This window comes from Pelobates fuscus, chromosome 4, assembly GCF_036172605.1.
Source record: "Pelobates fuscus isolate aPelFus1 chromosome 4, aPelFus1.pri, whole genome shotgun sequence".
NCBI lineage: Eukaryota > Metazoa > Chordata > Amphibia > Anura > Pelobatidae > Pelobates > Pelobates fuscus.
The window spans coordinates 62,645,889-62,672,233 of NC_086320.1; the positions used below are offsets into that span (position 1 = coordinate 62,645,889).

At 42.4% G+C, this 26,345-nt stretch overlaps 1 protein-coding gene across 1 annotated transcript in view; it reads right to left on the reverse strand.

Annotated features, from left to right (window-relative positions):
- Positions 1 to 634: 634 nt before the first annotated feature.
- Positions 635 to 26,345, reverse strand: part of LOC134608424 (neural-cadherin-like) — an 88,427-nt gene continuing 62,716 nt past the window's right edge. Inside the window, exons 26-33 of the mRNA XM_063451225.1 lie at positions 24,945 to 25,068; positions 21,030 to 21,210; positions 19,979 to 20,145; positions 19,088 to 19,352; positions 18,202 to 18,382; positions 11,161 to 11,414; positions 5,492 to 5,646; positions 635 to 1,457 (exon numbers count right to left, since the gene is read on the reverse strand). Coding sequence (XP_063307295.1) covers positions 1,047 to 1,457; positions 5,492 to 5,646; positions 11,161 to 11,414; positions 18,202 to 18,382; positions 19,088 to 19,352; positions 19,979 to 20,145; positions 21,030 to 21,210; positions 24,945 to 25,068 — 1,738 coding nt within the window. The 3' untranslated portion in view covers positions 635 to 1,046. The remainder of the gene's footprint in view (positions 1,458 to 5,491; positions 5,647 to 11,160; positions 11,415 to 18,201; positions 18,383 to 19,087; positions 19,353 to 19,978; positions 20,146 to 21,029; positions 21,211 to 24,944; positions 25,069 to 26,345) is intronic.

The following is a 26,345-nucleotide window of genomic DNA, read 5'->3' on the forward strand; positions in this document are numbered from 1 at the left end:
AATTAGCACCTCCCATAGAAAATAAAGAGAGCTAATAGTATTTACTAGCTGTCAGATTCAGCTGCCATGTAGCTGCGGTTAAAAATTTGAGTTCGATAATCAGTCAGTACTTGGTAACAATAGTGACATTCATTTTAGCGAGTAATGACTGGCCCATAAAAGGAACTAACAAGATTTTAAACTTGCCCTAGTTCTTTAAACTCACTAATCATTAAGCAGTTAAATGGCAGATATGCAGGATGGGATAGTGTCCATGAGATTGCTCTCTGATACCTTTTTTTAACATTATGATATCACATGCATTGACTACAACCCTCCTATATACATACCTCCCAACTTCAGCATCCAGAGAAGCGGGACACCAGTTGGAGGAGGGTAAAGTAGGCTGGCTTTGACAGCAGGCCAAATTACTGGCAGGTCAGCTTGGCATAAATGCACGTCAGGCTGCCTGTCTACCATCTATGGCCAGCCCACTGAGGGCAGACCATACAAGGAGCACTGCTTTAGTGCCCTCTGCAGGATCCTAGTACCTTGAACATCGTGTGAGTGCGTCTAATGAGGACAGTTCCATTAAGCCCTTAAAATCGGGACGCCAGGGAAGTACCCACCAAAATCACAATGGTTGAGAGGCCTGTATATATGATGTGTCCCAACTGATAAGATAAAGTGAGTGACAAAGGAGAAGAGCTGGGTGGACTGGTACATGGCAGCTTCTGAATCCCACCTTACCACCTACATGAACTGGAATATTCTCTGGGCCAGTTGTAAAATAGTTCCTCTGATTACAAATTAATCAAGAGGCATTTCACTTGCTGTTAATCTCTAGTGGTGCATCCATAACTAACCTCACACAAACGAAATAAAGGAAACACACTGTTTTTTGTTTTCCCCAGAAGAAACAAAACTGTAACTAACAAATGTATTTTTTACATACCACATGAAAAAGGGTCTGTCAACCAGGCATATCAATTAATGTGTCCTTTCAATGTTTTAGCTTCAGAATGTATGTGGCCTGTCTCTGTCATGTGTTTCCATATTGTAAGTTCTTAAACCTGGCTGTCTGAGGCCTGGTAAAGTTCTTTAAGCCTGTCGAACTTTGAGCCCCATCCACTGAGATAGTCAGAATTCACATCTTCCTCAACAGCTAAAGAGTCCAGTGAACTGAGGCTTCCAGCTGAGGAACCGTGGCCTTCCATAAAATAACTATGGAGAACATCACCTGAATGGCTTTTTAGGTCATAGTCTCCAGCCCCTACTATTTGGGACACGTAGTCATGAATGCTAGGGACTCTAGGCCCAGTTTCTCCGATTTCCTCTGGTGATTTTCGGGTTGGCACATTGAGGTGACTCTCCAAACTCAGATGTACCATGAAAGGTGGGGGGTTGTTGGATGCCAAACAGAGATTCTGCATGTTTATCCGCAAAGGCTTCTTCAGTTTGTGTAGGTCATATCCATTCTAGAAAAAAAGAAGAAAAAGAAAGGTTTGATCAGTGGACGTAAAAGGTCATGAGTAAAGGGTTTCTGAAAAAATATATATTATACCAGGACCAGTGATTGTTACATATACAACATGTATGCATCATCAAGAGAGGATATTAAAGCTACACCAAATATAAAAACTAAAAGTGCTCTTCACGGCAGCTAGTAATCAAATCAGTCTTTTGTTTAATCTAATTATAGTAAATATAAAACGTGTTATTGCTTTTTATGTATTACAGCATAGGACTGTAACTATGATGTTAGTTTGTAGTTTCTTCACCTCTGTGTTTTCAGGGCAAAAGCAAGGGCAAACTCTTAAAGGGACACCCTGAACTCCCATTTATTGCAGAGAGTCTAGATATGCAAACTATGGATTTAAAGTCAACACACCTATCTGGTAGGTGACACTAATTTCATTAATGTAAATTTGTGGTAGGGAGGCTAAACTTTCACAGACTTAAAGGGACACACCAGTCACCATAACTACTTAATCTAAATCAAGTTGTTCTGGTAACATCTTGGACAATAATTATGGTTACATCATGGATAATCACAAGCTACTTAGATATCTTGCTATTTAACAGAATACTGTTGTACAAATGTGTTAGAAAGGATGGATTGTAAGCTCACAGGCAAGGTTTTGAATTCCACTCTAAATATATATTGTTTACTTCCTTACAGTCAGCCCTTTCTTTAATTGTTTAGCTCTGCAGAATATATTGGCGCTTAATAAATAAATGTTGATAATAACAAGAAAATATATAAAGGTACGACATCCTGTGATGCCAATAGCTAACGCAGTTTGCTTTAAGCAGTTCTGACGAATTCAATGTTAGGTTTTTAGATCAGCAGATCTTTTCAGGGTCCTTATGAGTTCTTCACTATGAGTTCTTCACGATATTGGACAGGGCTTGAAAGTGCTGCCCTGCAGTATGTGAAACTCATGCACTGCCCATGTGAAATCAAATGAGTTTCCCTTTAAAACATGACCGAAAAGGGGTTAAATTAAAGGTATAGTGTGTGCTCCTCCCATTCCACAAAGCTTGTTAACACAAACTAAATAAGTTGAATAAGTTCTGTATAACCTGAGCTAGGAATGCAGGGTTATAGCTGCCTGTTTTTATAACTCTTTATCTTGATGCACGCATAGTCAACCATACAGACAATAGGTATTTAAGTAAAAGCATTATATCATAAATACATATATCACGTGACGTTTAAAATTATCACCTTAAAGGGACACTCCAGGCTCCTTTTACTCCTTTTATTCTTTTTATGCATTACAAATGTGTATTAAAACATGAAAAGATACTAAACAAAAATATAATGTGTAAAAAAAAAGTTTTCTTCCTGTAGCCACTGCAGCCCTTCGACTAAATTTACAATGGCAGCAGTATATTAGTGCAAAGTTGAAGAAATTGATTTATCAATTCAGGGAGTTGTGTCCAGGGTGCAGGTGCCTTGGGACCTTAAGGTTTCTATCAAACTGTTGGAAAGTGTGGTTTGATACAAACACAGGGAGTCCACCCTACTACCTACTAGCATCATAACCACTACAATAGCAAGCAAGGATTAACCCCCTCTAAAGTGCTTTAGTGTGTCCACCTTGTCCCAGTTCATAGAAGTTCTAATTTCAAAAGAAATTGGCAAATAATGAGTTCATTTTGGAACACCCCCTAGCAGTCAAGCTTACAGCCAGGAGGGCTTTCCGTTTCATTCCGCCTGAACAATTGTTCAAGCAGAAGGGAGATCTTCTATAGTCTATTAGTCTAATGCTTCATTTTGAGAGGCATTATATTGTAAAATTGCCACATTTGATTGACGCATTTGCCAATTTCATCTGGACAGGAAGGGGGGACTGTGTCACTGACAGTCTCCTGGGGGTGGAACGGAGCAGCAGCAAGAGAGGACTGGAGACATTTTTTTTTTTTTTTTGTATGAGGTTTATAGGAGGATCCTGGATTCATAGATAGGGTTAAAGGAACAATCCTAACGCTAAAACAGAATATCTCTGGGAGTTGCAGTTCAGTTATGCGTTTTCTACTGCAGGATTCTGACAACTCAACTACAACCCAAGTCTTACATCATATACAATAATATTTTGTTAAGTAAAAAATTTAAATACAAGCAGGGTTATTCACTAAAATAAGAATTGTAGACATTTGACAAAGAGAGTTCAAATTGGAAAAACAGTCAAGTTGGTAAAATAGGAGAATTTTTTTTTTTAACTTTGTTGGCCTAACTTTAAATTACCTAGTCAATTCCCAACAATACCCAGGTTAGTGAATAAACCTGTGACGTCAGCGTTGGTTTAACCCCTTAAGGACACATGACATGTGTGACATATCATGACTACCTTTTATTCCAGAAGTTTGGTCCTTAAGGGGTTAAGGAGCAAAAACCAGATAAGGCTTTAGATTCCACAAGTATTCTTAATAGGGGATGGTGAATGGGGCAAAGCATGGCATGATTCCCGGGCCTTTGTCTAACCTAGGGACACAAGGCAGCCACCTATGGTAGCCTTATGGTTAGTACTGCCCTCAGCAAAACTAATTCTGGCTAAAATATATTTTAAAAAAATAAGAATAAAGCCCATTAAACTCAATAGAAAAGCAAAATGCAGCATAACTAACTGTAACCCATTTCCTGCCTTTCCCCTAATTTATTTGGGTGCCTGGAGTGCCCTTAAGGGACCAAGTGACATACCAGTGTCATTACATATCCACTAGTCCTCAAGAGATTCAAAGTTTAGGTACACTATTAAAGCCATATTTAGCCCTTTTTTAAACTTGTTAAAATAACACAAAGGGAAAAAACATGTCCAGTATTCACAACGCAGGCATGGAAAACCCATAGAACAGGGGTGCCCAACCTTGGTCCTCCAGCTGCTGTGGGACTATATCTCCCAGAATTCCTTGCCAGCCATTGGTTGGAAGAAGCACAGAAGGCATCCAGCTGGAGCAAAATGCTGTCTATTGACCTGGCTGCATTGCGTAACAGACAGGGCTCCTCTTCCCCATATGTGGCACCGCACATCAAACAAACATGAATGCTGCTGCTGGAGGGGATAGATTAATTTATTGTAACTCTTTGTCTACATTGCGCCAAGAGATTCTGCAAAGCTAAATGCACATATTAGGGGTGATCATCAGGTAAAGTCCCAGCTGATCTAGAATAACAACTCCCACTATCCTTTCTACATCAGTTTTGGACACCCCTGCATTTAAGAATATTTCTAGATGCAGACTGACAGAGAAAAACATATTAACAAGGTTGTTGGGGTCCTACCCTCAAATCAATCGGAACATTTTAAAGGGAAAATTGCCTATAAATAAAAAAAAAAGACAATTTATGTTTAGTAGATACATCCCCAATGAAATCATGCAAGGATTTAATTATGCATTTTGTTCATTGTAGATTACAGTTCTCTTGTCTAGAGCCTTTGCAAGCCCTCCCCTTCTTACCCCGCCTGGGCTTTCTGTGGCTGTCTAATCACAGACTTCCCAAAGCAGCTCAATGAGAAGCACCTTTGCAGAACAGGTGCTCAGGGCAATTGCTGTCTTTTGAGTTTTGCTCCACTGAGCTAACCAAACCAGTAAGTAACAGAACCTGCTGTTTGATTGACATTAGGGGGGTTGTAACAGGGTTAATTTATAAAAGTGCCACTACACTTTTTATTTAAATGGAAAAAAAGAGAACACATTCCTCACGTATAAGGCATTTCAGCAACCTAAAATGCTTTAGTGGTCCGGAGTGTCTCTTTAAACCAACTTGCACCTGATTTAACCTCTTAACAGTTTAATTATAATAATATCAAAAGACCAGAAACTGGCATGACATTCTATATTTATTTAGATATTTATTGTGCGCCAACATATTCGGCAGCGCTGTACAATTGCTTAATCTATGCCAACCTGCTCTGTTACCAGTAAAACTATGGTTTAGAGGCTGATACTTTGTTAGTATGTGTCATTACTTGTATGAGAATTTCTGCATTCTCATTACACTTACCTGGTCATGTTCTCCTCCTCCTTCTTCATTGTAATTTAAGACGTTCTCTCGGATGTCCTCCCAGCTTTCATGCTCTGCAGGGATGTGATAAACTCCTCCTTTGCGGAACTTGGACCTCCCCCATTGGCTCCACACTGTGTAGGAGACCAACAAGGCTGCAACAACAAAGCTAACAACATTAGATAATCATTTATCTAACTATTGTAACTGCAGCTTCCGGCCAAAGAATAAAGTACAAATCAAATGGACAGAGCAGCACATACATAAGTCCATCCATCCATCCTTCCTCCCAGCAGGGCCGGCGTGTCCTATAGGGGACTTAGGAAGTCGTCTAGGGCCCACCGGCAGGGAGGGCACCAGATTTGAGTGACCCGGTAGAAGGAAAGCGCACAGCACTCCCTCCTACCAGTCACTCAGTGTAGCGTGGCTCAGTGAGCACTTCCTGTCAGTCTGGCCAGGTACAGGAAACACAATTCCTGTACCGCGGTCCGCGCCGTCTCGCCACACTACATTGAGGTAGGAGGCACACAAGGGGGGGGGGAGTTGGAGAGAGACCACCGGGGTGGGAGAGAGAGACCACCGGGGGGGAGTAGGAGAGAGAGAGAGACCACCATGGGAGGGGGGGAGTGGGAGAGAGAGAGACCACCAGTGGAGGGGGGGAATGGGGGGAGTGGGAGAGAGACAGACCACCAGGGGAGTGGGTGAGAGACCACCAGTGGAGGGGGGAGTGGGAAAGAGAGCACCGTGGGAGTGGGAGAGAGAGACCACCAGGGGAGGGGGGGAGTGGGAGAGAGACCACCAGGGGAAGGGGAGGAGATAGAGACCAAGCGTGAAAGGGGGCTAGAGAGAGAGAGACAAAGGGGGGGAGAGAGAGACACACACACACAAAGTGGGGGAGAAAGAGAAACCAGGAGGGGAAGGGGGACAGAGAGAGAGAGAGACAAAGGGGGGGGGAGAGAGAGGCCAGGATAGGAAGGGAGGAGAGAGAGAGACCAGGAGGGGAAGGGGGAAGAGAGAGAGACAAAGGGGGGAAAGAGAGAGACAAGGGGGGAGGGAGAGACCAGGAGGAGAAGGGGGGTAAAGAGAGACCAGAAGGGGAAGGGGGGAGAAAGATACCAGGAGTGGAAGGGGGAGAGAGAGACCAGGAGATGAAGGGGGGAGAGAGAGACCAGGAGATGAAGGGGGGAGAGAGAGACCAGGAGGGCAAAGGGGAGAGAGAGAGACCAGGAGGGGAAGGGGGAGAGAGAGAGACTAGGAGGGGAAGGGGGTGGAGAGAGAGACTAGGAGGGGAAGGGGGCAGAGAGAGAGAGACAAAGGGGGGAGAGAGAGAGGCCAGGATGGGAAGGGAGGAGAGAGAGAGACCAGGAGGGGAAGGGGGGAGAGAGAGAGAGACAAAGGGGGGAGAGAGAGAGAGACAAGGGGGAGGGAGAGGCCAGGAGGAGAATGGGGGAAACAGAGACCAGGAGGGGAAGGGGGGAGAGAGATACCAGGAGTAGAAGGGGGGGAGAGAGAGACCAGGAGATGATGGGGGTAGAGAGAGACCAGGAGATGAAGAGGGGAGAGAGAGACCAGGAGATGAAGAGGGGAGAGAGAGAGAGAGACCAGGAGGGGAAGGGGGGAAAGAGAGAGACTAGGAGGGGAAGGAGGTGGAGAGAGAGACTAGGAGGGAAAGGGGGAGAAGAGAGAGACTAGGAGGGAAAGGGGGAGAAGAGAGAGACCAGGAGATGAAGGGGGGAGAGAGAGACCAGGAGATGAAGGGGGAGAGAGAGACCAGGAGGGCAAAGGGGAGAGAGAGAGAGACTAAGAGGGGAAGGGGGACAGAGAGAGAGAAACAAAGGGGGGGAGAGAGAGAGGCCAGAATGGGAAGGGAGGAGAGAGACCAGGAGGGGAAGGGGGGAGAGAGAGAGACAAAGAGGGGAGAGAGAGAGAGAGACAAGGGGTGAGGGAGAGGCCAGGAGGAGAAGGGGGGAAACAGAGACCAGGAGGGGAAGGGGGGGGAGAGAGATACCAGGAGTAGAAGGGCGGGAGAGAGAGACCAGGAGATGAAGGGGGGAGAGAGAGACCAGGAGATGAAGGGGGGAGAGTGAGACCAGGAGGGCAAGGGGTAGAGAGAGAGACCAGGAGGGGAAGGGGGAGAGAGAGAGACTAGGAGGGGAAGGGGGTGGAGGGAGAGACTAGGAGGGGAAGGGGGTGGAGAGAGAGACCAGGAGGGGAAGGGGAAGAGAGAGAGAGAGAGAGACCAGAAGGGGAAGGGGGGAGAGAGATACCAGGAGTGGAAGGGAGGGAGAGAGAGAGAGACCAGGAGATGAAGGGGGGAGAGAGACCAGGAGATGAAGGGGGGAGAGAGAGATCAGGAGGGGATGGGGAGAGAGAAAGAGAGACCAGGAGGGGATGTGGGAGAGATACAGACCAGGAGGGGAAAGGGGGAGAGAGATACCAGGAGTGGAAGGGGGGAGAGAAAGACCAGGAGATGAAGGGGGGAGAGAGAGACCAGGCGATGAAGAGGGGAGAGAGAGAGAGACCAGGAGGGGAAGGGGGGAAAGAGAGAGACTAGGAGGGGAAGGAGGTGGAGAGAGAGACTAGGAGGGAAAGGGGGTGGAGACAGAGACCAGGAGGGGAAGGGGGGGAGAGGGAGACCAGGAGAGGAAGGGGGGGGAGAGAGAGAGACCAGGAGGGGAAGGGGGGAGAGAGAGAGAGATCAGGAGGGGATGGGAGAGAGAAAGAGAGACCAGGAGGGGATGTGGGAGAGAGAGAGACCAGGCATTTTTTAGATGCATAAATGAGAAAAGGAAAGTAAAACAAGGATTAGTTAGATTAAAAACAAAAGAAGGAAGGTATGTAGAAGAGGATAAAGGTCTAGCTGATTGCCTCAATGAATATTTTTGCTCAGTATTTACAGCTGAAATGAAGGAAAGGGGCCTAAGCTAAGAAAAAGGACAAATGAGTTTACAGAGGAAGAGGTTCTATTTCAACTTTCAAAAGTAAAGACATAAGTCAATGGGACCTGATGGAATACACCCAAAGTTATTAAAAGAGCTTAGTGGTGTACTAGCAAAACCATTAACAGATTTATTTAACCAATCATTGTTAACAGGAGTAGTCCCAGAAGATTGGAAGTAAGCGAATGTTGTGCCCATTCACAAGGTAGTAGGGAGGAGTCGGGCAACTATAGGCCAGTAAGCCTTACTTCAGGAGTGGGGAAAGTAATGGAAACCATGTTAAAGGATCGGATTGTTGAAGATCTAAAAACACATAGATTTCAAGATCAGAGACAACATGGGTTTACTTCAGGGAGATCATGCCAAACTAATCTTATTGGTTTTTTTGATTGGGTAACTAAAATAATAGATTGGGGTGGTGCAGTAGACATTGCTTACCTAGATTTCAGTAAGGCTTTTGACACTGTTGCACATAGAAGGTTTTTGCTGATGATACTAAGATATGTAACAGGATTGATGTTCCAGGAGGGATAAGCCAAATGGCAAATGATTTAGGTAAACTAAAAAAATGGTCAGAGTTGTGGCAACGGACATTTAATGTGCATATGCATCTTGGACGTAAAAACTCAAGGGCAGAGTACAGAACATCTGAGGAAAGGGATTTAGGGGTGATTTTTTTATGATGATTTAAAGGTAGACGGACAATGTAATATAGAGGCAGGAAATGCTAGTAGAATGCTTGGTTGTATAGGGAGAGGTATTAGCAGTAGAAAGAGGGAAGTGCTCGTGGCATTGTACAGAACACTGGTGAAACCTCACTTGGAGTATTGTACACAGTACTGTAGACCTGTAGACCGTATCTCCAGAAGGATATTGATACTACTAAACTGATTCATGGATTGCAGGATAAAACTTACCAGGAAAGGTTAAAGGATCTTAACATATATAGCTTGGAGGAAAGACAAGACAGGGGGGATAGGATAGAAACATTTAAATACATAAAGGGAATCAACACAGTAAAGGAGGAGACTATATTTAAAGAAGAAAAACTTCCACAACAAGAGGACATAGTCTGAAATTAGAGGGGCAAAGGTTTAAAATTAATATCAGGAAGTATTACTTTACTGAGAGGGTAGTGGATGCGTGAAATAGCCTTCCAGCTGAAGTGATAGAGGTTAACACAGTAAAGTAGTTTAAGCATGCGTGGGATATGCATAAGCCTATCCTAACTATAAGATAAGGCCAACTAATAATTAAAGTATTTTAAAAATTGGGCAGACTAGATGGGCCAAATGTTTCTTATCTGCCATCACATTCTATGTTTCTATGTTGCCAAATTCGCAAAGTCCCCAACGGTGACATTGCTGCTCGTGGTACTGTGGGGAAGGGGGAGTTTACTTACTTGAACCTGTCCCTCGGGGGTGCCACCATTTTCTTTAGACATGGTCCTCTTTGGTGCTGACGTCACTGCTGTATTCTCGTAAATTTGTGCAAGAGAACAGCATTGAGGTCTATGGAGGATCCTGCAGTCTGGCCACAACCAATTCCCTACAGTCTTCAATGGTGACAGCTGCAAGGATTGACTCTTAGACTCCGCCTTGTGTCTAAAAAAAGTCAGGCGGAGGAGAAATGCAGGGACAAAGTAGTCCCCAAAGTACTGTGTGTAACTATATGGGTGTGACCAGTCCTGTGTGTTATAAGACCTGAAACTCTGCATTCTTTTATCGGGTAGCTCAGATTGCACAGATCTCTCACCTCGCTTGTTTGTTTCCTACTTATTCCTATATCTGTCTTCTACCTTCTCTTCCCCCACTCTCATGAATTTGAAAATCCTGGACAACTAAATTATGTTTGGACATAGTATATTTTTATGACTTTCATTTACACTAAACTATCACGTTCTGAAACTATTCGAGCTAAGTGATCTTTTAAGGTTCCATAAATAAAGGCCTATAGAACCAGCAAATTGGGCAGACTAGATGGGCCAAATGGTTCTTATCTGCCATCACATTCTATGTTTCTATATTGCCAAATTCGCAAAGTCCCAGACGGTGACATTGCTGCTGGTGGTACTGTGGGGGAGGGGGAGTTTACTTATTTGAACCTGTCCCTCGGGGGTGCCACCATTTTCTTCAGACATGGTCCTCTTTGGCGCTGACGTCACTGCTGTATTCTCCTAAATTTGTGCAAGAGAACAGCATTGAGGTCTATGGAGGATCCTGCAGTCTGGCCACAGCCAATTCCCTGCAGTCTTCAATGGTGACAGCTGCAAGGATTGACTCTTAGACTCCGCCTTGTGTCTAAAAAAAGTCAGGCGGAGGAGAAATGCAGGGACAAAGTAGTCCCCAAAGTACTGTGTGTAACTATATGGGTGTGACCAGTCCTGTGTGTTATAAGACCTGAAACTCTGCATTCTTCTATCGGGTAGCTCAGATGGCACAGATCTCTCACCTCGCTTGTTTGTTTCCTACTTATTCCTATATCTGTCTTCTACCTTCTCTTCCCCCACTCTCATGAATTTGAAAATCCTGGACAACTAAATTAGGTTTGGACATAGTATATTTTATGAGTTTCATTTATACTAAACTATCACGTTCCGAAACTATTCGAGCTAAGTGATCTTTTAAGGTTCCATAAATAAAGGCCTATAGAACCAGCAAGCAAACATTTTAGTCACTGAAATGACAATCATTCTAGAAAAGAGTGGAATCTCATTGCTCACAGTGGTACCTATGAAGATAAGTAGGCACATGCTGATGGCTAATATGGAGCCAGAGCTGAGTCCAACAGATTTTCCTGCTCTTATCTGGATGCTTTCACATAACCTTCCTTTGTAGCCATCCTTGCATTGGCACATATACTTCTGGTGGGATTGGGCCACACAAGTGCCGCCATTCCGACAGCTCCACCGCGTACATGGGGAAGGGTAGCAACGCTTGTGCCCAGTCACATTATTTGTCACTTCAACTTTATCTGCCGGGCACCTGAATGAAATCATAACAAAAATAGTACATGCTCAGGACAAATACTACTTAATTTTAAAAAACAAATCACACAAGAAAATGTACATTGATAGGAAAATATGCAGAGTTCAGTGCAAACTGCCCATAGTCTATATGATGATAATTATAATTAGTTTGTCAATATGTCAGGAGAACAAGAAATATACATTGTGAACATGTTTCTATGAATCTACTACTTGTAAAGGAAAACTCCAAGGACAACCACCACTACAGCTCGTTGTTTACCCCACCCCAGTGTTAGTAGTCAAAATGTTTTTTATTGGTTTGAGTTCCTACTAGGGGTCCACCTCATACTTCTCCATGTATCCAATACTAACACCAGAGAGTTCGAAGTTCCTAAGGAGAGTAATAAGTCAAAAATGGTTTGACTACTTATAATTGGGGTTGCCAGGGCATTCCTGGCACCATAACCACTACAGTGAGATGTTGTGGTTATGGTCTGTGGAGTGGTCCTTTAAAAAGATGCCCATGAGGTCAGTTATTCTACCATACAGTAGAATCCAGTTTTTTTTTAGTATTTATTATCACTTAGCACACTGTTTAATGCAATGTTTATTAACCCCTGAACATAACATATATATGTGTTTGTGAGGTGTAATAAACAAAATTATACGTAACAATTCACATCTTTGTCCTGCAACCAGGGCCGGACTGGTAATTTGCCCTGGGGCCACTTTGAGCTGTGGCTGCACAAAGCTACAAGACAGGAGTTGTTTTTTTCCTGTTTGTCCTCCCACAGCCGCATGGCAGGCCATGGCCGATGCTCCTGTGGCTGATGGCCAGAAAAGCACAAAGATTTTTCCTACGGCAGCCGCCGGATATGAACAGCATAAGGCATATGACATCATACCCAGTGGATGTGCAGTGGCAGAGTTACAGTGCGCGGCGTAGCTGCAGCATCCCTCCCCCCCTGCACACAGTGCCAGTTCTGCTTGTGCAGAATGCCACTGATCACTGTACTGCAAGAGAGAGCTGAGCCCAGACAGGACTGTCTTGTCTGTATCTTGAAGTACAGGTAAGGGAAAAGGGTCTTGGGGGACCTATTGTGTTTTAGATTTGGGGAGTGCATTACTTGGGGAGGGGGTGAGCAGTGTATTAGATAGGGGGATGGGGTCAGCAGTGTATTAGATGGGGGAGGGGATCCGCAGTGTATTAGATTGTGGGGGAGGGTGTCAGCACTGTATTAGATTGTGGGGGAGGGGATCAACAGTGTATTAGATGAGGGTGGCAGGTTAGCAGAGTTTTAGATGGGGGAGGGGGTCAGCAGTGTATTAGATTGCGGGGGAGGGGCAGCAATGTATTAGATAGAGGGAGGGGGCAGCGCAGGAAAGAGTGGAGGACAGGAAAGACCTGGCTTGGGAATGAGGCAAGGATATTTGTGACATTTATATTTGTGGCCAAACTCCCCACATAAATATAGTATTAACATATATAATTGGACCTTAGGTGGGGGACTTGGGAAGAGGCAATGATATATTTTAATATTATATTATGTAAGGGTTTAAAGTTAGGCGGCTTGGGTTTTGGTTATCATATATTTTAATATCATACTTGCGTGTGTCAGTGAGCTTTTCTGCAGTGAGCTTGTGTATGTCAGTGAGCTTGTATTTAGTGAGCATGTGTGTGTCAGTGAGCTTGTATTTAGTGAGCATATGTGTCAGTGAGCTTGTGTGTGTGTGTCAGTGAGCTTGTATTTAGTGAGCATATGTGTCAGTGAGCTTGTGTGTGTGTGTCAGTGAGCTTGTCTTTAGTGAGCATGTGCGTGTCAGTGTGCTTGTGTGTGTGTCACTGACAAGCTCACTGAAACACACATGCTCAGTAGAGCGTGTGTGTCAGTGAGCTTGTCTGTAGTGAGCATGTGTCTAACTAAGCTTCTTTGTAGTGAGCGTGTGTACGTCAGTGAGCTTGTCTGTAGTGGGCATATGTGTGTAGTGAGCATGTGTGTGTCAGTGAGCTTGTCTGTAGTAAGATTGTGTGTGTCAGTGAGTTTGTTTGTAGTAAGCTTGTGTGTGTGTCAGAGAGTTTTGTCTGTCAGTGAGCCTATTTGTGTGTATCAGTGAGTTTGTGTTTTGTGTCAATAAGCTTGTCTCTCTGTGAACCTGTGTATCAGTGAGCTTGTGTGCTTACTGTATAATATTTTTTTTCCAGAAAAAGACCAATTTTTGGAATTAAAAAGGGAACATGCCAATAGTAAATATTATATATACAGTGTCTCACAAAAGTGAGTACACCCCTCACATTTTTGTAAATATTTTATTATATCTTTTCATGTGACAACACTGAAGAAATGACACTCTGCTACAATGTAAGTGTACAGCCTGTATAACAGTGTAAATTTGCTGTCCCCTCAAAATAACTCAACACACAGCCATTAATGTCTAAACTGTTGGCAACAAAAGTAAGTGCACTCCTAAGTGGAAATGTCCAAATTGGGCCCAAAGTGTCAATATTTTGTGTGGCCACCATTTTTTTCCAGCACTGCCTTAACCCTCATGGGCATGGAGTTCACCAGAGCTTCACAGGTTGCCACTCCTCCATGATGTCATCACGGAGCTGGTGTATGTTAGAGACCTTGTACTCCCCCACCTTCTGTTTGAGGATGCCCCACAGATGCCCAGTAGGGTTTATGTCTAGAGACATGATCAGCCAGCCTTTACCTGCAGCTTCTATAGCAAGGCAGTGGTCGTCTTGGAGGTGTGTTTGGGGTCGTTATCATGTTGGAATACTCCCCTGCAGCCCAGTCTTCAAAGGGAGGGGATCATGCTCTGCTTCAGTATGTCACAGTATATGTTGGCATTCATGGTTCCCTCAATGAACTGTAGTTTCCCAGTGCCAGCAGCACTCATGCAGGTCCAGACTATGACACTCCCACCACCATGCTTGACTGTAAGCAAGACACACTTGTCTTTGTACTCCTCACCTGGTTGCCGCCACACACGCTTGACACCATCTGAACCAAATACGTTTATCTTAGTCTCATCGGACGACAGGACGTGGTTCCAGTAAACCATGTCCTTAGTCTGCTTGTCTTCGGCAAACTGTTTGCAGGCTTTCTTGGGTATTATCTTTAGAAGATGCTTCCTTCTGGACCACAGCCATGCAGACCAATTTGATGCAGTGTTCAGGTATGGTCTGAGCACTGACAGGCTGACCCCCCACCCCTTCAACCTCTGCAGCAATGCTGGCTCCCAAAAACAACCTATGGATTTGAAGCTGAGCATGTGCACTCAACTTCTTTGGTCGACCATGGCTAGGCCTGTTCTGAGTGGAACCTGTCCTGTGAAACCACTGTATGGTCTTGCCCACCGTGCTGCAGCTCAGTTTGAGAGTCTTGGCAATCTTCTTATAGCCTAGGCCATCTTTATGTAGAGCAACAATTCTTTTTTTCAGATCCTCAGAGAGTTCTTTGCCATGAGGTGCCATGTTGAACTTTCAGTGACCAGTATTTGTTAGTGTAAGAGCGATAACACCAAATTTAACACACCTGCTCCCCATTCACACCTGAGACTTTGTAACACTAACGGGTCACATGACACTGCACAGGGAAAATGGCGAATTGGGCCCAATTCGGACATTTCCACTTAAGGGTGTACTCACTTTCGTTGCAGTTTAGACATTAATGGCTGTGTGTTGTTATTTTGAGGGGGGTAGCAAATTTACACTGTTATATAGGCTGTACACTTACTACTTTACATTGTAGCAGAGTGTCATTTCTTCACATGAAAAGATATAATAAAATATTTACAAAAATGTGAGGGGTGTACTCACTTTTGTGCGATACTGTGTGTGTGTGTATATATATATATATATATATATATATATGTAATATAGTAAATATTTACTATATATATATGTATACACCCTGTTCCAAATTATTATGCAAATTATATTTTTCTAATTTACCTAAATAATTTATGTAAATAACAGTCAGCATAATTCTCATGTTATCAACTATTAAGAGTACAATTCAAATTTTATTGAACAAACCTCCTAATGATAACAGTATTTTTTTAAACCATAAAAAACTTACAATGCACTGTTCCAAATTATTACGCACAGTAAGTTTCAAAACACTTTATAAGTTGTAAAGAACTGAAAATTGTCATTTGTTGTGTTTGCAGCATATTTACTGAAATCAAAACCTATTTCAATCAAACTAATAACAACATTTTAACTTTTTAAACATTTTAACAGGTCATGTTACATTTTTACATAGGACCCTTTATTTGATAGCAGCTTCACAAGTCTTGCTTCCATTGAACTTGTGAGTTTTTGGACAGTTTCTGCTTGAATTTGTTTGCAATATGTCAGAATAGCCTCCCAGAGCTGTTTTTTGGATGTAAACTGCCTCCCACCCTCATAGATCTTTTGCTTGAGGATGCTCCAAAGGTTCTCAATAGGATTGAGATCAGGGCAGGATGGAGGCCACACCATGACTTTCTCTCCTTTTATCCCCATAGCAGCCATTGATGCAGAGGTATTCTTTGCAGCATGAGATGGTGCATTGTCATGCATGAAGATGATTTTATTACGGACAGCATAGTTCTTCCTTTCTTTACCAGGGAAGTAAGTGGTGAGTCAGAAACTCTACATACTTTGCGCATCTTTACACCTTGGGGGACCCCTAAAGGTTCCGACCAGCTCTCTTCCCATGATTCCGGCCCAAAACATGACTCCACCACTGCCTTGCTGACGTTGCAGCCTTGTTGAAACCAACCATCCACTACTCCATCCATCTGGACCATCCAGGGTTGCATGGCACTCATCAGTGAACAGGACTATTTGAAAATTAGTCTTCATGTATTTTTCTGCCCAAAGCAGCCATTTCTGCTTGTGAGCATTGGTTAGTGGTGGCTGAATAGAAGGTTTATGCACAGTTGCAAGACTCTGGAGGACTCTATACCTTGATGTCCGTGGGACTCCAGAGGCACCAGCAGCTTCAAATATCTGTTTGCTGCGATGTAATGGTATTTTAGCAGCTGCTCTCTTGATCCAATGCATGGATCTGGCAGAAATCTTCCTCAATGTGCCTTTATCTGCACAAACCAGTCTGTGCTCTGAATCAGCCACAAATCTCTAAATAGTGCGATGATCACGCTTAAGTTTTCGTGAAATATCTAATGTTTTCATACCTCGTCCAAGGCATTGAACTATTTCACTCAGCAGCAGAGAGATCCTTTTTCTTCCCCATATTGCATGAAAATGGTGCTCTGCTTCATAATGTGGAACACCCTCCTTTAGTAGTTTTTCCTTAAATTGAGCTCACCTGGCAATCTAATTATCACAGGTTTCCGAGAATGTTTTCAGTGATCAAAAGAGCCCTGAGACACAAGGCCATCCATGAGTTAAACTGAAAAACAAGATCTTTAATCTTTGTGACACTTAAATAGAATTTGCATAATAATTTGGAACAGGGTGTACATATATATACACACACTGCACCTGGCAGTCAGCATTAAGAAAGCATACAGCCAAAAAGGAAAGAGGAAACAATGTTTCTATTTGTCCTTCTCATTTGCAATGTGTGCCCTAGCTGTGCCTGAAGGGAACTGTACATGGAACATGGAGCATTGCATACAACAAAACGGTTAAGGCAAGTTATATGTGATTTTCAACGTTTTATTCGATGGTGTAATATTTAGGCAAGTCATGGTTCCCCTTTAAAATCAAATACAACTATAGCACTATTAATATATGTCTGATTACATACTTCCCAATATCAGGTAATACACACAGCCTTGTTAAAATGCAGCCGCCCATCCCATGTGTTCCCTATTAAGGGTTAATAATATAAAAATACCTATTTCTGTCTCATTAGAGATTTTTGCCAGAGGCTCAAGGAAGCAAGGTGAATGGTTAGAGTTAGGACCCACCTAGGGGGGTCTGCCTTGACGTTGGCAGGTGGGCTCATCCTCTCATGGCCATTGGAGGTAACTAAAAAACATCCATTTGTTTAAAAATACATAGGGATTAAGGAGAGAGCACAGGTAACTTGTTTTTCTTTGTTTTTTACTATATATTGGGGCTGATGTGTACTGTAGTCATTGCTGCCGCCCAGTGATGGGAGTGAGCGCAAGACTTATCTTTCTGCATTAATACACATAACTACAAATACTCTATATCCTGACACAATATTTGTTACCACTATACAAATAAATAAAAGCAAATAATAGTTATCACAATAGAAACAATAAAACGTGTTGATTTAATCACTAGTTAAATTACAACAGATTTTCCCAATTTAAAGGACCACTATAGGCACCCAGACCACTTCAGCTCAATGACGTGGTCTGGGTGCCAGGTTCCCCAGGTTTTAACCCTTCAGATGTAAACATAGCAGTTTCACAGAAACTGCTATGTTTACATTGAGGGTTAATCCAGCCTCTAGTGGCTGTCTCCCTGACAGCCACTAGAGGCAGCTTCCGCAATCCTCAATGCGAAAATCACAGAGGACACGCTGGACGTCCATAGTAAAGCACTGAGTAATTCTTTCCTACGGGCGGTTTGAATGCGCGCGGCACTGGACGCGCATGCGCATTCGGAGCTGACGGCAGGGGAAGGAGAGGCCACCAGCGCTGAGGGAGCCCGGTGCTGGATTGAGGTAAGTGGCTGAAGGGGTTTAAACCCCTTTAGACCACGGGAGGGGGGCCCTGAGGGAGTGGGGGACCTAATAACCCTGTAGTGCCAGAAAACCAAGTTTGTTTTCCTGACACTATAGTGCTCCTTTAAATTCTAAGTGTAAAATTACCTGCATTCATGTTTTCTCCATAAGTCAATACAGTTTAGAGGACTTTGGCATGGATCATTCCTGCAGGCATCTGAATAGCATCCTTTGCTGATTCCACACGAACTCACAACTGTGCTGTACCTATTACTCTCTCCATCCACAGGAAGCATGAGACCATTTAGGCGAACATCACGCAGGCATCCTGTAAAGGACATTTGTATTGACTCGTTTGGCAATATAGCTATATTGTAATTGGCTGAGAGCACTAGGCATCCAATCAGAAAACAAATGGAATTCAAATAAAGGTAAAAATACAGACAATTCCAAGATGAGGATAAGCTAATGGCAGCTCCCTGTCTGATTGAAAATACAGACTTCCTTGACGAAAATTAGCCATGTTTCATAACCTCCATATATATTTTTCGATTTCTCTACATCAGGGGTGCCCGAATGGTAGATCTCCAGAGGTTGTAGAACCACAACTCCCACAATGCTTTGCAAAGCATCATGGAAGCTGTAGTTTTAAAACATCTGGGAATCTACCTCCTGGACACACCTGCTCTAAATGTTCTGTTTCATGTAAACTGAACTTCGACTGAAATGTTAATTTTTCTTTAAAGTAATTGGCTAATAAAATAAAGCCGTCATTCCATCCTTTATTTATTCATGACGGAGTAAGTCAAACACACAGACACACGCAAGCATGCAGGCACACACACACACACACAAAACAAACCACTTCCCTGTCATATTTGTTTGAATTAGGTTAAAAGTAGTGCATTTTTTTGCACTGACCTGCTAGAAATATTGCACATGCCATTTCCCATTTGATTCGATCCAAAGGTCTACAACCTTACCTCAGTTCAAAAAGTTGCTTACCCCTGTGCCATTAAATGTTGGTGCTTACCCTCAAAGTCATTATCTGCTTGCTGAGGGAAGCTGTTTCCTAGCATAACACTTGATGGATCCACGTCAAACAACCAGTTCTTTCCCAATACTGAAGTTACTTGTCGTTCCCCTCCACCACCATTAAGACGTAATGTGAAAATATTGTCATAACGTTCTAAGTTTAGTAGTACCCACTGGCCATGGTCTATCCTCAAGTTTGGCACCCTAATAAAGTGTTCTCTGTCTCCAAAGTCGAAACGTATGGCAAACTGTCCTTCGGCCACCTTTAGGGAAATTGAAACCAGAATCAGAAATGAATCATTGGTGAATGGGCTCACATTTCATTTATTTTATTCATCTCTCCCATATATCTACTTAACAGAGTTTGGCCGGGGCAGATCCAGCTCGAATGAAGGCATGTGGTGACATCATTGGGTGATGCACAGAAAGACATACATTTCCATTACCGAGTTTATGTTAATGGGCAGCACATTAGAAAAATTACCTTGACGCATGTAGAATTGTGTAGGAAGACAACAAACCAGGTATTTACAGCAGTTTCTCTAGTATCTTCTTGAATTATTAATTCACTCCTATAACATTTCAAGTCTTCATATGGTAGAGCATCCTTATTCATGGACTACTCATCATTATGGAATATTATGGAATGTTATGGGTCCAAAAAAAAAACCATGGTGGAAATGCAGACTCTAAATTCAAGTGCTATATGAGGGAAATAAACACTGACCTGTTGCCCTGAACAGAAATATTTATTTTATAGCCCAAATAATAATATTAAAGCCCTGACTTATTTTTAAAACCCAAGTGATGTAACTGAGTTACCGCAGATAATAAACATTTTGTAATATATTTAAAATATGGCATAGAGGGTATTATTCAGGTGACCTACCTCCAGCCTCAGAAACGAAGATCTGTCTTTAGACATCAAGCTGAGGAAGGTACCAAATGAGACTCGCGTGCGAGCCATGAGTTGCACATTTGTCAGATGCATGCTTAGTGGAGGATGAACAAGGTAATGAATCCAACTGTCCTTTCCAAACGACCACTCTTGTAGGACTGTAGAAGAAGGCATTCCATAAAATACCACAAACATCTTACCTGTTCATTTCTAAGTTTTGAAAACTGTTTAGATCCATTAAAATGTTTTAAAACTAGAAACATTAAATAGGAGGAAGGAGGCATTAGCCTGTTTCAACCAAACATATGTAAACAATAACTAATGTGCCATCGTAAGTGTTACTTAATAGCTGGTTGGAACTAGGCATGAACGCTCACCTGTACAAAAAGGCTGGTATGGAAAGCTTCTGTTATAGCTGAGAGGAAGGAGTGTGCCCAGATACAATTTAATGCTGGACCAACTTGTTCTGTATTTTAGGTCCCAAACTTGTGTTTTTATACCTCACTCCCTCTAGAATTGTAAACTTATTTGAGCAGGGGCCTCATCGACCCTTTGTTCCTGGAACATTTTGTAATTGTCTCATATATTGTTACATTTCCCCCATTTATAATATTGTAAAGTACTGAGGAATAAGTTGGCGCTATATAAATGCTAAAATAATAATAAAAAAATATTTATTACGGCACTCCACTAAGGGTATAGGTTTCCACGTGTTCCTCTTTGAGATTTTATTCTGTTTTACATTTGCTATCATTGACTGCCTCTATGGCAGTTATTGCACATTCTATGACATGGGGGAAGAACTTAACAAACTATCCCCGAAAAAAGACCGTTTACCATAGAATAGATAAACTATAAATTAGCAGTAATGGCTGTAAACCATTCTAATAGTAGAAAGTTACTAAAACCGTAGTGCCTTTCAGTTCATCGAAGTGATATATTTAATGAAAATGCATCTCAGGTCAATTCAAATATCCCAGAGAATGTTTATTTGTATAAATTATTTGTTATCTTAATTGCAGTCTTCATTTACTTGACGAACCTGATTTGCAGTTTTCTCCGCTGTATCCTGGATGGCAGTCACATCTAACAGAGGTAATATCATTTGTGCAGTAACCATGACCTCCACACAGGGGCGATCCTGCCACCTTACACAGCCCATCTGTCACTGGGCAGCCTGGAGCACTGTTTAAAGACTCCGCTGGCTGCTGCAAATCATACACCTGATAATAATGTTATAATATAATATAGAATAATAGATATGTTATTATTATACATTAATCCCAACAAATAAAATGTAAGGCAGCAGGTATAATAAAATCATTTAATTATATGCTAGTGAGATATGATAGTAAGGTCTACAAATAAAACAGTTTTTTCAAACCCTGGAAATGGATTGTAATAAAGTTACAAAGCAAACATAAACCTGCGGGGGCAAAAAGAAATAGACAATGACAAATAATTACATTTCTTTCTTTTAGCGTTAGTAGTACGTTACTAATCAAATAGTGAATTGCTAGTAAATTTCACAACTGCTCTTTTTTTTTGCTTAACATACTGTTTAATTTATTATTTTTACAGTTGCAGATGGTTACTATGTTTCCCGCTATCTTTGTATTTCCATTATAGATGAGAAACATTTCTCGCAAACACAATCCCTGTATCTTTATATAAATGCACGCTGCTCATGCATGTATATCTACCTAATGCAGATACTTTTATGCATACATACTTTTAACATTTAAAATGCTATATACTTTTACACCTCTATACAGGTACTTGCAATTATAATTTAGCCTTCCATGTGCCTTGGAAATGTTTGTAAACCTGTGCTGTGATCAGGGCAGGTGCAAGGATTTTTGCTGCCTTAGGCAAACAAAAATTTTCCTCCCTCCCACTCCCCCCCTCCATATGCTCTGCCCACCATGTAACATCACAATACCCCACCCATATGATCTGCTATATGAGCCAACGCCAGTGCTGCTGCACACAGTGTCTTTTCTCTGTGTTTACATTAAAAAGCCTGCAGGGACCGGCTATAGACACCAGAACCACTACATTAAGCTGTAGTGGTTCGGGTGACTATAGTGTCCCTTTAATGTGAGGTAAATTAGAGATTAGTGCCACTAATAATATACTGGATTGCCTACTTACCACCAGATGAGGACAAGAGGATGGTGATGGGCTTAGGCTGCAGTCTGGCTTCACTGGTCTGGTGTTAAAACAGGCTCTCTGGAGGCAGTGCTCACAAGAATCAATTAACAGGAAGCAGCTCAATTTTTTGGGGCCCCTTACACAGATCACGGCCTGGGCCCGCCCACAAGCCTTATGCCTACAAGGCCCACCCACGAGTTTGTTCACAGGGAGTGGAGTGTATGTGTGTAGGGAATATGTTATGTGTCATTGTAGAGGATGTAATGTGTGTGTGTTCTTATGGTATGTAGTGTATAGGGATACCAGTTTGTGTAAGGGATGCATTGTGTGAATCTGTGTTTGTATGTGTAAGGGATGCAAGGTGTGTTTCTGTGTATGTAATGTAATGCAGTGTGTGTGTCTGTAATGGGTGCATTTAGTGTGTGTAAGAGAAGCATGAAGAGAAGTAGTGTGTGTGTAAGGGATGCATTGTGTGCTTCTGTGTATGTGTGCAAGGGATGCATTGTGTGCTTCTATGTATGTGTGCAAGGGCTATATTGTATGTGTGTGTGTAAGGGATGCATTGTATGTGTCTGTCTGTGTAAGGGAAACATGGTGTGTTTCTTTGTGAGTGTAGGATGCATCATATGTTTCGGTGTGTCTTTGTGTGAGTAGAGATGCATTGTATGTTTCTGTGCATGTGTGTGTGTAGGGATGCATTGTGTAGTGAGAAAGAGAGGGTTTGTGGGGTAGGATAGAGGTTGAGAAGGGAGTAGCTGTTTATTTTTATTATAATGTTTTTTTTTTGTTAATATAATTTTTTTTATATTTTTTCTTAAAGTTTTGTGTCTTACACCCTCCTTTAGTGTATCTCTTACAAGCCCCTTGTGCGTCTCTTACCCCCCCCCCACCCGTCTTTGTACGTCTCCTATATCCTCCTAACCCCTTTGCATGCCTTACTCCCCCAAGCCCCTTTGCGTCTTCCTCTCCCCAGCTCCTTGGTGTGTCTCTTTTCCCACCAGGCCCCTCTGTGTGTCTCTCTCCTGAGCCCTTCTGTGTGTCTCTGTCTCCCCTACCAGCCCTTCTGTGCTTCTCTTTAACCCCTTAATGATCTCTTCCACTTACCCCGTCCTTTAGTGGTCTCATCTCCACTTCTCCTCCTGTCCCTTAGAGGTTTCCCCTCCTGTCCCTTAGAACTCTCCCCTCCCCTCCTGTCCCTTAGTGTTCTCCCCTCCCTTCTGTCCCTCAGTGTTTTCACCTTCCCTCCTGCCCCTTAGTGCTCTCCCCTCCACTATTGCCCCTTAGTGCTCTCTTATCCCTTAGTGATCTCCCCTCCCCAACTGTCCCTTAGTGATCTCCCCTGCCCCTTAGTGATATCACCTGCCCCCTGTCCTTTAGTGCTCTCCCCTGTCCCTTAGCAATCTCCCCTTCCCCCTGTCCCTTAGTGATCTCCCCTGCCCCCCTGTCCCTTAGTGCTCTCTCCTGCCCCTATCCCTTAATGCTCTCCCCAGTCCCCCTGACCGTTAATGCTCCTCCGGACCCTTAGTGCTCTCCCCTGCCCGGCCCCCCCATTCCCATACTGCTCTCCCTCCCCCTGTCCCTTAGAGTCTCCCTCCTACCGGGTCACTCTACTCTGGCACCCTATGGGCCGGGGCGCCCTAGGCGACTGCCTAAGTCGCCTATAGGATGCACCGGCCCTGGCTGTGATGATCAGTGAATTGTGAACTGGTTTTATACTTTAGACTGTAAACTCGTTTAAGCTGGGTCCTCATCCACCTATTGTTTCTGTAACATTTCATTATTGTCTCATTTGTCAAATTCCCCTTTTAATGTAAAGCACTGCGAAATAAGCAGGCGCTGTGAAAATACTACTACTACTAATAATAATAATAATAATATTCCTAACGTTCACTTGTTGTGCAAACTTGTAATGATCTGTCAAGCATCTTGACTGTAAGCTCGTTTGAGCAGGGTCCTCATTTACCTATGGTTTCTGTGTCACTGTGTAATTGTCTCATGTATTGTAAATTTCCCCCCCTTTCATAATATTGTAAAGCGATGCGGAATTAGTTGGCGCTATATAAATACCAATAATAATAATAATAATAATAATAATAAGTACTGTAACTCTTTTTGGATATGATGGTTATTCTGCCACCTAGTGGCGTAGTTGGGAATGCCTTCTTGTGATCATTAACAAACTACTGTCAACATCTGGTTTTATCCTCTATTTACCAAAATTCCATGTGGCAGCCATTCCAAAAACACAAAAATGAATTCTTGCAAGCCCATTATCATTTGGCAAACTATAGCTGCAGAAACAAGTTACTAATATAATTTATTTTTGTAATTTTGTGTAATTGTACAGTGAAATTGGTAAGTAATATCACCTTATCTGCTCTTAATGTTAATGTTATATAGTTACTGCGATAAATAAATGTTTCTAACTAGCAAGCTGTGAGTAAGCCATTACTTTTCAACCCAACTTTATTACAACTAACAAGTATGTATATCATATACAGAACAGCCTTAGCACACATATTCATTACAACGGATATGTATTTTTTGAGGACACATTTAAACACTACTCATACGATAAATTCGTGGGGATCATGTAATTTCAGAGTTAGCCTGCCACTAGATCAGAGGTAGGCAACCTTCGGCACACCAGATGTCTTGGGCTATTTTGAATCTACCTCGATGCTTTGCCAGCTTTATGGCTGTAAAAGCATTATGGGAGATGTAGTTCAAACGATATGGAGTGCCGAAGGTTGCCTACCCCTGCACTAGACCATAGCAAAGATATATTTTTGTTCTGCATTACCTTGCTATCAACATAGAGGTTCCTGATGCATCCAGTAAAGCTTGTGAAGTGAATAGAAGGTTGAAGTGTTGGCCGTGTGTTCCGCACGCCACCGAGCTGTAGGGGCTGATAAACATTCAGGAACCTGAAAAGATGATCAAAGTAAACAATGATTACCTGATACAATGTACAAAGAACTAACTGTGTTTCAGTAGTAGGTTCTTGTATCATATAGGTAGAATCCTGCAAGACCTTCTATTTGATGGGATTATATTATTTGGAAAGAAATGCAATGCAAGACAGGTATTAATTTCTCCTCAAAATGTATTTTATTTTTACAAATACTGAGAAAAAACAAGAATATAATAGGGAATAATGCTGGGAAACATTCAGTCAAAACAAGACATTTAAATTATGTTGTAAAAAGTAATGCAATATTTTTTTTGTTTCAGTTACAGAATGAAATATTTTACTAAGCTAGTACCTATCATTTAACAAATTTTGGTTCCATGATATTATTTTAAATATTAAATTGATTAGCTGGTTAAGGATCATGTGATTTGTTGTTAGCCCAAAAAAGCCTGTGGGTAACTAACCATAGAGCAGGAAGTATCTTAGCACCACTGAAATCAGTAAAGTCAATTTATCATAAAATTAAATTAAAAGCCATTTGCTCCTCTTGAAGCAGTGCAGTATACAGGGCCAGATTTACCCACCTTGCCACAACGCCACTTTCCTTAATGCACCTCCTTCCATATATGTATACACACGCACATACATATATGAAACAATTGGATCTGTTAATGCGAGTGTGTATATATATATGTGTGTGTGGCGGCTACGTCTGCGGTTGCATTTGTGAAGGGATGCTGCTTGTGGGGTTGCTTGAGGGATAGGGGCTTAGGGACTTCTTAAAAAAAGCATTTCTACTAAACAAAAACTAAAGTGTTTTCCCCCTTCTCTGATGCTTACCTTTGGCCACGTAGGGGGTATCCTGATCCCTACTGGTCTGGTGGGAAATGTTGCTATCTGCCCGCCATTGGGAGCCAACAGCTACTTATGGCCATCACCGGTATTTATTTCCCTGATTGCTATCACTTCAGCAAAAATGGATGGAGTGATACAAGCATTATCCACATCACCAGTATTCCGGAATTTTAACCTACGTTATTTGAAAATCCATCAGCTCTTAAAGGAAGAACACCTTCACTGCTAGGATGTATAAAGAACATTGGAAATCTACTTGACGAAGACAGCAGATTGGAGAAGATCTGATCTTCTGTTAATCAACTTCAGGGGAAAGATTAAATGGAATAAAGCATTTTCAACTACGACAGCACTTTGGGTAAATGAGACTATTCAGCTTGCAATAGGAAAAGGATCTGTCGATTAAGATAAAAGAGCAGTTCTTGGGCAGAAAGA